Below are 12017 nucleotides of genomic sequence, written 5' to 3'. Positions count from 1 at the left end.
AGCCAAGATGCCATTCCACATTTACTGGAGTAACAGATTCCCAAGCAAAAGGGCCACATGGAAGAATCCAGCAAAACTACATGGTCAAAGTACATCTGTGCTGTAACATAGTCCATCTCAAAATGCAGAATTCTTTATAATCATTAAGCAAACCCACTGCCCCTGAAACAGCCACCCAAGTGTAGAGAACTGAAAGAAAAAGACCACTTTAATTTCAAACTTATTTTTTTAATGTCTCAAAAAGGTCACAAGATTTCTTTCAATCTTATTAATAAATTTTATTTGGACAAGTAGAGAACAACTTGTATCACAACAGCTTTTAAACAACATGATTAAAGACTGCAGCACTCCAAGGAGGCTCACAGATATGTACAGTATATGAAGAAAAAAGTTGCACCTTCAGAGCCGATCATGATCAAGTTAAAAATACCTGACTTAAAGTACATGTGCTAATAAATTTCCTTTAGGTCATGACCAGCATGAAAATAATTAGGACACAGGTACTCAGCAAAGTTTTCTGCTAATGGGTACAGCAATATGCTGCATTTAAGGATTAAAATCAGATTCTAGTTTAGTGTTAGCACTGAGCCCTTAAGAGAAATCCAAATTTCTACTTTTCCCCATTTACAAACATCAAAGCTATTCCCACTTAAGGGTGTGCCCAGCTGCACACAAATCAAGTCCTTGACTGACAAAAACTTGAGCACTAATACTGGAGGTCTCAGTCCCGGTACAAACTCTCCTCTTGGCCATCCCGCCTATCAGCTGCTACAGAAAACACCTGCCAAGTTAACTCCTCAGGAGAAACAATGCAGGTCTCTGGAAATCACCACATCCTTTCTGCAATGAAAATGATCTGCCAATTCAAGTTTCATTTGTTCAGGAAGACAGAAGATTTAAGGCTTCGGTGGCAAAAATAATCCTCTGAGCAGTGTTTTTTCTAAAGTCAAGCTGACACAGGTATGCTTACTTTTCCTTGACTTAAAATCCCTGGTTATCAGGTTTAGCTAACATCCACCTGTTAAATCTGGCAAGAAATCCCTCCTTCCAAAGAGGTTGTTCTAAATCAACCATTTTAGAAGCATTTGAGGATAGTTTGTTTAATTTTTTTGTTTTAATTATAGCAACATTCAGAACCTAGTAAGTTGATGAAGCAGTGCTCATGGCATCATCTGCAATTTTGGTACTGGCAGGGTGGATGCTCGCAAAGTACTTGACGTCACTGTCACCATCCATTTGAAGAGCCATAATCGTTTGTTCCACAGCTTCTTGGTGAGAGTTGGCAGAATTCAGGAAATACTCTGTAAGAGAAAATGCACAAAGCTTATGGGAGGAAAGGACAGCAGATACTTCAATGCTAACCTCAGCATACCCTGTGAGATCCAAAATTTCAGAGGACAGTGTACACTTACAATCCAACTGGAATATCTGAGCAGGCACACAGGACACTTCCAAATATATCTATGAATTCACCTTAAAAAAAACATCATTCCATGTTTCAGAGCACAGTCACTCTAAAGATGCTGTTCAAGTATAGGATTTCTACAGCCCTTCAGTATAAAAGGGTGACAAATTCCATGGCCAAAGAGGAAGGAAAAGCCTGGAAGTGATTCCAGATGAGAGTGCTTGTATTTGTGGCAAAGATACCATCAACCCATGGCCATACCACTCTATTTCACTCCATTTTTGGCCAGCCTTGACAAATAGTTATCAAATGACAGAGCTAAGATAACACGAAATAAGAGTGGAAGAAGTTCCAACATTCAACAGTTTTAATGAACTATGGAACACAAGGTGCATAAAAGCAGCATAACTACAAACGGCTCACAGGAAGGTTAGTTGAGATCTGAGGTTTAAAAACTCCTGAACTGATTTTTTACATCAGCCTTTCCCAGTCTATCCACCCTCCCTAACCATACACAGAACACCTCTGAAGCAGGGACTACCTGTGCCATAAGCTTACATGGTGGCAGTGCAGAATGGAGGGGCACCATCCACGTGGGGGACACAAAAACACCAATGCCACTTGAGAGCAGGAAGAACAGTGACATCCTTGGCACAGTTAACAGAGGATAAATCACTGCTCATCAGCTGATCCATCTCAACTGTCCCCATATGCTTCCTCAGAGTCAGCATGCACAAGGCAGTGCCCAGTGCTCACTGTGTTGGCATCCTTGGTGTTGTCCAGCATTTGGGACATTCTGCATTTTTCTACAGCAGTCCTCAAGCCAGTGTATGGTGTTGAGAGTGGAAGTGACCAGAAATGGATGAAGTATTCCAAGTGTGGACACTCTGTTGTTTTATAAAATAGTCTAATACTTCTAATGCTGTTTTCCTTTACAGTGCTTCGGACTCTGAGCACTGCTGACTCCTCTGGCACCTGTGATGCACCGGGGATGCTTTCCTAAGCACAGTCTGCAATTTGAGAGTTCCATGTCTTATGTCCCTAAAGAGAACCCAGAGAAACTTTCTTTCCACTGCTACCATAAAATACAAACCCCTAACAACAGCCATCTCTTCTCTCTCAGTGAGAAAACAAATGGTGGTTTGTATTTGTGTATTTTTTTCTTTCTTACTCTTATTACACAGAACAATTTCTTTTTTTAAAACTAAATAAAGGGCACTGTTCAACAACTTCACAGTTGCTAGTTGCTCACTTGTGCTTTCCAATGACACCTCTACAAAGTAGCTCACTCATGGAAAATGACACCAAAAGAACAGGCTGGCATATGAGCAAGAACTCATATCCTCAGCATCACACAACAGCAAGTCAGATACCACAAGAGGGGTCATGGCTTTATGTCAGCCAAGATAATATCTCACACTGAGGAGACTGTAAAAGCAGCAGCCCACATCTGATGTTGTTTCTTCTTTCCCAGCTGAATTTAGGAAAACTGAGGGACAAAAAACCCCCCTGCAGTCAGCCCATTGCAACTCCTTCTGCCACTAACCTTTCTCTAAAAGGGTTTGCTTCAATGTTTTTGCGAGCAGGACTCGAACATTTGGAACCTTGTCAGATGCCAAGTGTAGTAAGTGTGGCAACAGATGCACAGCAAACTGGTCCATGGGCAGGCAGTCATCTTCACTGATAGTCTGGCAAGAACACAGAGACAATTTCATTAGATTTCAGTACAGGGAAGATGAAATCCCAACACATAATCAGAGCTAACAGATCTTACTACCTTCATAGCTATACAGTAGGTAGTATCCACAGTTTTAAAATACAGTACAGTACTTTCTAGCACAAACCCAGACACAATGAAGCAAACTAGAGTTGAGGAAATTCAGGCTCAGTTAGAAGCCCACTTATTTTGTACGAAATCTGTTTTCCTTTTTAAATCAGTGTACCACTTGAAAACAGGAGAGAAAAGTAGACCTTTACAATCCTTCTCACAATTAGTCTTTGTTTAAACTAGATACTATATTAAGACAAAAATGGTTCATGTCAATGAACACCTCTTATACCCAAACATGTTTCTCTAAATAAGCTCAAAGCTCACATTTCTCCAAACACTTCAAAGGGCTGCCCACCTGGGCAGCAGCCATGGTGGCTCCCAGTCTGCATCTCTGCTACAGCCTCCAAATGTGACCATTTCCTTGGGATCCCAGCTAGTTTCAGCTCTTGTTTGTTTTGTTTGAGAATGCATTGGTTTTGACCAAGCTGCACAGGCTGGCTAAAGAGGTACAGACAGCACCTACTGATTGATTTCTAAAGATTTATTACATAAATCTCACTTCATGCTGAGCAACAAAGCAGCTCCGCAACTCGGAGATTATTTTGCTGCCCTTGTGCTCTACATTCAGCATCAGATTTGATGACCTGATGCTAATATGCTGAGCTAAAGATGCAGTCAAGCTCATCTATGGAGAAACAGAGAAAAAAACAGCCATGAAACTATTCCCTTGGAAACAAAGTTCTCAAATATTCACCAACATAGTGTCAATAGACAGCTGGAGAGTTCCAGTCCCCTTAATTGTGATCACCACCACCCTCCAAAGAAAAAAAAGAACAACAAAACAAAAGAATATAAATGAAAAGACATTTCACCTGGCAAATAAAGACAAAAGTCTGCCGACCAGACCACTTGTGGCATCTACAGAACTTTTCAACAAGTTCATTCATGAGGTCTACCACGAAGGTTGGTGTTGAAGCCATGTACAGCTTTTTTACCATTTCACTAACCTTGAAGAAACGAGAAGGAAAAAACCAGTAAATACAAATATTACTCCTGATCACAAACACTCCCAAGTCTGACACCTGCAATTTCTTTAGACTGCTTTACCAGCTTGTAGGAAATCCAGCGGACAGAGGACACTTTGTCTGCACAGAGGCTGAAAGCAATAGGGCGCAGGTAGTCGTAGATGTCCCTGGCACTGTACAGGTCTAGAAGCAAGATCAGCTGCCTACAAGATGGAAGAACAACCAAACAAAGTACATCACAATAAGAAAAAAGGCAGCTTAACTGAGTATCATCATTTATATACCAACACTTATCAAATATGAAGTGTAGCCATAATGAAGTTACTGGGAAGCAAAATCTTCTATTTTTCAGTGCCATCAGCTTGACTGTGGGTCACTTGCAAATATTAAAATGCCACTTATTCACAATAATGACAACACAGCTCCTGGGAATTTTTAAGCAAGGACGACATGTGGAGGAGGATAAGGGCCATCTATTAATCAAAAATGAAATCAAGAATATCACTATAAAACATCTATTATATGATTTTCACATTTTTAAATATCCATAACAATAAAAATAATAATTCAGAAAACCACATACTCAGCCAGCTCAGCACGGAAACGCCAGTTCCTGCTGTTATCAGTCACCAGGAATTCCTGAAGCTGATAAAGATACTCTCGTCTTTTGTCAACATGAAGAAGCTGTAACAGTAAATACAAACTTCCATAAAGAACTACAGGCTACAATTACCAGGTAGAATAAGAGCTTTAAATACAACTAATGAAATACTCTCTTTTACTTAAAAAAACTTAAATCTTTAGCAACAGTGTTGCTTTCCTGGGCTAAACCCTGTAATGCTTAAAGCTGTAAAACCACGAGGCACTACTGAAAGGAAAATGTGACTGAGTCTCTCCTTTTACGCTAGGAAAGGAGGCGTAAACAGTAAAGACAGTTTCAGGATTTGTGTCTTTCGGTTCCAGAAACAGCAGCTAGAAACAGCAGCTACAAAGAAACTTCTACAGAAATTTGACAATTAAGTTATGTAGGCAGATTAGAGCCATCAAAAAAAAAAGAAAAAAAAAATCATTCATTGCCATCTCGATACTGAATAAACATGAACAAAGCTCTTCAGAGAAAAATAAGTATCAGCAACACAGATCTCCTGCAACATATATTCTAGTATTCAACAGGCATCTGCAGAGATTCCCACAGAGTTCCATGGGTGTTATGTAAAAAGCAGGTGCATACAAAGAAATGAAGCAAAATCTGTAACTGCACTTGATCAGAGATGAACACAGACACACCTTCAGGAAGTCGTGCAAGTGCTTAAGCACACCTATCCTCACTTCATCTAGGTCCTTCAAAAAGCCATTGAAGACAGGAACTAAATCTCCAGCTGTAAGCTGGTCTCCAAGGATGACAGCAAGTTCATGTATAGAAAATGCCAGTGTCCGCCGAACCTTCCACTGAAACATAAATAAATCAATGTTACTGATCTGAAGTGCTCCAGTCGAACTTGAGGGTCGGTATCCAAGCTGGACTCCCAGCAAATTCCACTACTTACAAACATCTGTAACAGTGTCTCGTGTAACAACTGAAAATTACACTGGAAATTTAAAATGAAAAAAAAAGAAAAGGAAACTGGAAGTGAAGACAAACGACAAGGTCTCATTTCCTCCACCTGAATATCAAGGAACTATTCAAATACAAGTCATCAAAATATTTTAGTTTTCCAGGTGTCAGGAAGGAAAACAGTATTCCTGACATCAGTGCTCAATGCACACAGTACTTTTTGCTTTAAATTCTTTAGCATTAATTAGGCTCATGCTACTATTCTCTCATTCTGTTTTTAAAATTAAATGAGTAAGCTATACATCCCACAGTATTTCAGCTGGGATATTTTAGCTTCCGTAATAGGCGAAGTTTCTTCCACACTTAGTGCCCAGCAGCCCAAGGACCAGCGCAGCTTTCAGACACCCTAAACTGAGGACACAAGTAATTATTTCAAGTAAGTCTTTTAAAAACAAAATAGTAACTATTCTTTAGCCAGCACTTTCCAATTAGCATGGGCACTGTTCTTTTGCCCCAGTTGGTGATCCAATCTTAATTCAGATTAGACTAGTGATAAATTTTGGACACTTCTGAACACAGGGTAATTTGTTTTTACTTATGTTTTAAATTTATTAGCTGGCTGTTTTTAATGGCTGCAAGGGAGTCTGGAAAACATGAGCAAGAGCCATGTATAAAATTACTCACTATGTATCACTGAGAACTGCTGCTCTGACAGAGCAAGCAGCAAGTTCAAGAGAGGTGAAGCAGTCTGAAGATTTTTAAAAAAACAAAAAGAGCATCTCCAAAAAAGGAAACAAAGGAGGACTGGGAAACAACTGTAAACCAACAGCAAAATGCAGAAAGCCACCTCCTTACCACCTGACAACAAGGAAAATGCTGCTATTTCCAGTATTTGTTTTTAAAGCAGCAGTGCTGCTGCGTGGTGATAGCAATGTTATTCCTGTATGACTAACTCGATGTGGCACCAAGGCCTGGTGTGAGGCTGACTCACTGAGCTCCAGACATGCCTGCAGGGGCATGTCTGCTCACACAGCAGCACAGCCCAGATTCTCAGACCTACATGACTCCCAGACACTGCCATAAGATCTCAAGCAAGCAGAGGAAATCAGAGACCTCTCCTCATTTTCCTACTGGAGACCCATCTCCCACCCTAACCAGCCCATTTCCTTACTACCTGAGCACCACACCCCCCCCCACTTCCTCTGAGACAACAATTGCACTTTAAGTCCTTATGGAGTAACACCAGCAATGGAAAGCTCTGTGTAAAAAGCAGAGCAGCCCAACATCCAGTAAACAAGAGAAATCACCACAGAGGTTGCCATTAGTCTTTGTCACATCACAGAATTTCAGACTGCTCAGTGCTTGGGCTCACCTGCATGTCAGATGCCAGAGTCTCGTAGGTGTCTTTCAAACAGTGCCAGTTCTGCCTGCCCAAGGTCAGTGCCACGCCGGGCAGGCTGTAGGCGCAGTGCTTGGCAATCTCAGTGTCCACTGTTTGTGCGCGGGACGGATCAGTCATGGATAAATACTGATCCAGCAAGGCTTGAGGTACAACATCCTGCAGCAAGAGAAGGGCAAGAGCATCCACACCATTTTCAATTACTCCTCATAAGGCTCACTATAATTCCAGGGCACTCTGTAAGGGAAAATACCCCACTTTTTTCCCCTGCAACTATAGAATACTATTTAATTACAGTGTCTTAATAAGAGCACAATGATTTTTGATCTGCTAAGTTCCACCAAAAGATTCCAAAGAAACAAAAACATGACTGCGGGCTATTTGAAAATAAACAGACCAACATAATAGAGGAGCAAGCAAACCAGCCTTCTTAGGGAGCCCAGGAAATGGCAAGACTGCATTCTACCTTTCTGCAAACATTCAGGTCATGCCTTGTGCAAACTGGCCACTTTATGTCATCCATAAGGATAGGCAGAACAGCAAATGATGAAACTTTCTCAAAAAAACCTTTCCTAATTCTCTCAAAATCTTGGGAAGGTGGAGAGACGAAAACTAAATTAAAATGCCTTGGGAAGGCAGGGAAGGGGAGGGAGCAGAGTACAGTGTGTTCAATATTGCTTCCAAACTCCCTGAATAGTCAACAGGGAGGAAAAGGCTTCTCCAGAGACAAAGAGCTCTCCGGTGAAGGCCAATCCCTCTGTTCACTGAGAAACTAAAGCATCTGAACCAAAATTTTGTGAAAACCTCTTTGTGTTGACTTCACTACTGCCTTTGTTTCAGCTGTGTCAGGGACTGACTCTATTAAGGGGCACACAAGAGCATTTTCCTAACACAGCTGCCGAACAGCTCCACTGACAAGAACAAGAGAGGGACTGAGGTTCCCACTCAAGGAATCACACTGATGCACGGTGCCAATGTAATACTGAACTATGGAACTATTCTGAAACATTTGATTCCTTTTAGAAAAAATACCAGAGGCAGTTCCAGCTTAATGAAACACTTTCGCAACTGTTCTGCAAAAAGCTATCAAGGAGTGGGGGTGGTTCCTCTCTAAACATGCAATAAAAAAAAATCCTGTTTCCTCAATAACCTAATTCCCATTACAGTGTGCTTTCCATAGAAAACTAAACCAAATGAAACAGAGCCTGAAGATCTCTAACAACTGTTATCTCATGTCAAAAAAATATTGTCATCTCTCATGCATAAATGTAACAGAAGCAACTGCTAAATGAACCCATTATCTCTGGAAAGAAGGAATATTTTAAACCTACTTAATTAAGAGGTATTTAATAGAAATTATATCATGTCAGAAATGACTGAATGAAAAAGGGGATAAAGGAAATCCCCATACACATAAAAGAAATTTCACTTATCTGATACATGTAAGAAAACCAGAAGTCACTGTCATTTACCTGTACTTTGGATTTTCTTTCTTCTTCAGGGCTGAAACTACTGTTGGTACTCAAATCTGAATCATTATGAATATAGTGAAGTGTAGAATCCATACTCTGTGAAAAAAATAAAATAAAAGGTCACACAAAAAACACTCTAAGATTAAACACAGAAGAAATGACAACATCAAGAAGTGCTGTCCTCACCTCAGAGTCTATTTCTTAGATTAAAGAATACAATGTTCTAATATCAAATACAATTTTGCTGCAGCCCAAAATCAAAAGGAATGCAAGATAAATCTGCTTTCAATTTGAAACAGAAGCTCCTCTTACTCTGCGCTCCATTTTGGTTCTTATGGAATGAAAATCACAGGAGAAGAGTACCTTTGAGATTGCATTAAGGAAAATAGAACTAACATATGGGTCACATTATTTCTTCCCTGAATGGAAAATGTTTTAGAAAACACCTGTAGCTGATCTTGCTGGATTTGCTGTTTTGGATTTGTGCTAGAAAAAGGTCAAAACAAAGCCACCCTCACACTGAAGAGTAGAACTTGATGAGACTCATGCTGTTGCACCCTTCCTAGAGGTGATTATTCTATAATCTTCTCTATGCATAAGCTTCACCTTATAAAACTGAGTCCTACTTGGCCACAGCTGCTGAAAACAGTCATCACCCCTCTCAGCAGTCCTATTAAAATAATTTTTAGCAATCATTCTAGCACCCTGGCTACACATCTGGGCCTTGAGGATAAGGGCTGAGACTCTGAGAACAGTGGCAGAGGTGAGACGGGCTGCAATAAACTGTGCTGCTGGGGGGATGCAGCACCGACGCTTTTGTTACAAGTGGAGCTCCCCAAATACAATGGATTTTGCATAACAAACCATGAATTTCAAGCAGTATGCTATGAATATATGAAAAGTAGATCAGGCTGCAGTATGGTGGAACAGGACAAAGGCATTTTTGCTAGATTTGAGCCAAGGTATCTATATATTCACAGATGCTGCAGGGTGAGCTCCCAGGGCCAACACAAGCAAGGAGAACATGCCTACTTCCACCAGCTGTTCAGATTGTTTTGACAACGAGAATTTTCCAGCAAACTACAAACTTCTTCCAAAAAAAGCCTCCAGGATACAATCTGGCTTGCTTGGTCTGACTTCAGACAGTTGCTTTTTCCTCCTCCATGAGCTGCTTTCATCTAAGCACTGGGCTGTAATTTTAGCTACTGAGGTATAATTACAGGTGATAAAGAACAGGCAGAACTGCGAGGCAACTGCATATCTCTGGCACAGCAGTCCATGTCACCTGTCAGGCTTAGAAGCAGCAGCAAGAAGGTATTAAAGAGTCAAAGAAAGAACAGATTTGCAAGCAAGTCCCTAACTAAGTGTGTCCAGCATACAGCTCCAACTATAAAACCTATCTCTGCAGGATTTTTAGTTTGACAGTCAATTCATCCTTCACTCTTTTTTAGCCTTTTGTTTGGTTTTTTCCCCCTGAAAGAGAGATTATTTTCAGCATTGTCAGAGTCACCAGCTTTGACCTCCTGCAAATCAAGGAATTATGAGGCAGCCAGTACACACTAGCCACAGTGCTTCCCTTGAGTTGCCAGTCTGCAAGGGACTAGAGGTTAGTCATGCATTCTGTTACAATAAAAAGGAAAGGACTCCATCTCACATTACCTGCGACCCCTTTTCCAAAAGCCTAAGCCTAAAAAAATCATACTTTACGGATTGAACCAAGTCAAACAACGGAATATAATGGAGGGTGTCACAGATGGGAACATTTTTACCCAGCCACTTTTAAAGTCAAATATGCATTCCAGAGAGGAAGAGCTTCAGTACAGAATAATGACAGCCATCAGTCAGTATTTAGGTTATGCAGTATCTCTATCCCTGAAGATGAAGTTCCATCTGTAGTTCTTCCATGCACACACCAAACTGAGCATTGCAGAGAGCCAGGACATGAAAATTCAGCAGGGTTTGTGCTTGTGTACAAGTTTGTGTACCAAATGCAAAATCTTTGTCATGGCCTTACAGATCTTGAAGGTGAAGCTTCCCTCAGCTGTGTAACAAGAACTCCGGGGTTGTGCTCCAAAGATCTCTGCTCTGTGTCAAGGGTTGCACACCAGGACAAGTGGTGCTGGTGTTTCCTGACAGGGCAGCTGGCCCAAACAAAGAAGAGGCCAGTGTCAGGGGTCCATCTCCTCCTGGCATCCATCCTATTCTTAGAGAGAGGTACTTGTGCCAGACAGGAGTGGGAAGGTTTTAGCCCAGTTTCCTTTCTCCCTCTACCTCCAAATAAAAACAGACTCCCACACCCATCCTCTTATCAAGCCTGATAGAGAACATACAACCTAAAGAAAATAAAAACAGTCCCTCTTGAGAAAACATAAACAGCTACCCTCAACAAACAAGCTTCATCATGTCCCAGAATCTTACCGTTTCATTCTATTACACCATTTATTTTCATTTGAATAGAGAATCTCTTTAATATGCAGCATTAACTCCTTCATGAGCCAATACAGCTGCCAAAGGACAAGCAAACTGTGGTTTTGCTTAGTGGTATGTGTCCAGAACTGTGCAGGTTACATTCAAACAAAATGCTGGGACTTGATTTCTCTCAAGTGTCCAGTACCCTACTGACACACTGTTATGCTGAGACTTAAAAAACCCAAGCAAAGACAAAAAGAAAAAAAATCATCACAACAACAAAACCCCCACTTAACTAAAAAACCTGAACAATCACCTGTGAAAATCAGAGGTCTCTTCACTGCTAAGGGCAACAGTCTACTTGCTCAACAGATCCCAGCTTGATTCCCAGCATTCTAGGTCACCTCGATAATATCTGCTCACTTGTAAAATAAGGCCTTGATTCAGTGCCAGTAACAAACACAGAACTGACAGATTAGGAGCATCCTTTTAAAGCATAAAACCAAAACATGCAAAATCAACATATACCAGCAATATGACCGGTTCTTAAACTTTCTCTCAGCACTATACTCTGCACACAGAAACATAAAATGCAGGACAGGTCCCTCTGAACAAACACCACCCTCACCACCCCAAAAATTCTTAAGAACAGAAGATAAATGTACTCCGTCATTTTAGGTTAGCATTAGAAAGACATGACTACAACAGATCCTATGATTAAAAAAGCATATTGAGCCTGACACAAAGGAATTGGGGGCAGGCTGGTGTTTTTGAAACAAACCACATTTCTAGAGTTAAATTATGGTTGTGTATAATCAGCAGTATCCAAGTAAATGTCACATTCCTGAACTCCTCGTATGTTTTTGGTCTAGATGGTAGTCCAACAGCTTAGACAAAAAGTTAATTAAATGTCATCAAGAAACACTGCTGTAATTAAAGAAGGATGAAAATGTTTGCACTGAATTGATATTAACTGCTAGA

General features: G+C 40.7%; 1 protein-coding gene across 11 annotated transcripts in view; it reads right to left on the bottom strand.

The window, feature by feature from the left end:
• Positions 1–207: 207 nt before the first annotated feature.
• PPP4R1 (protein phosphatase 4 regulatory subunit 1) overlaps positions 208–12017 on the bottom strand; it is a 65567-nt gene continuing 53757 nt past the window's right edge. For all 11 annotated transcript variants that reach the window (XM_069004428.1, XM_069004438.1, XM_069004432.1 and 8 more), the window contains 8 exons: positions 8628–8723; positions 7129–7314; positions 5489–5650; positions 4785–4885; positions 4284–4404; positions 4049–4183; positions 2952–3093; positions 208–1301 (listed from right to left, as the gene is read on the bottom strand). In XM_069004428.1, the coding sequence (XP_068860529.1) occupies positions 1138–1301; positions 2952–3093; positions 4049–4183; positions 4284–4404; positions 4785–4885; positions 5489–5650; positions 7129–7314; positions 8628–8723 (1107 nt within the window). In that variant the 3' untranslated portion in view covers positions 208–1137. The remainder of the gene's footprint in view (positions 1302–2951; positions 3094–4048; positions 4184–4283; positions 4405–4784; positions 4886–5488; positions 5651–7128; positions 7315–8627; positions 8724–12017) is intronic.

The sequence above is a fragment of the Aphelocoma coerulescens genome, chromosome 2, assembly GCF_041296385.1.
Source record: "Aphelocoma coerulescens isolate FSJ_1873_10779 chromosome 2, UR_Acoe_1.0, whole genome shotgun sequence".
NCBI lineage: Eukaryota > Metazoa > Chordata > Aves > Passeriformes > Corvidae > Aphelocoma > Aphelocoma coerulescens.
The sequence above is the reverse complement of the archived record's forward strand: the minus strand, read 5'-3'. Positions and strand labels throughout refer to the sequence as shown.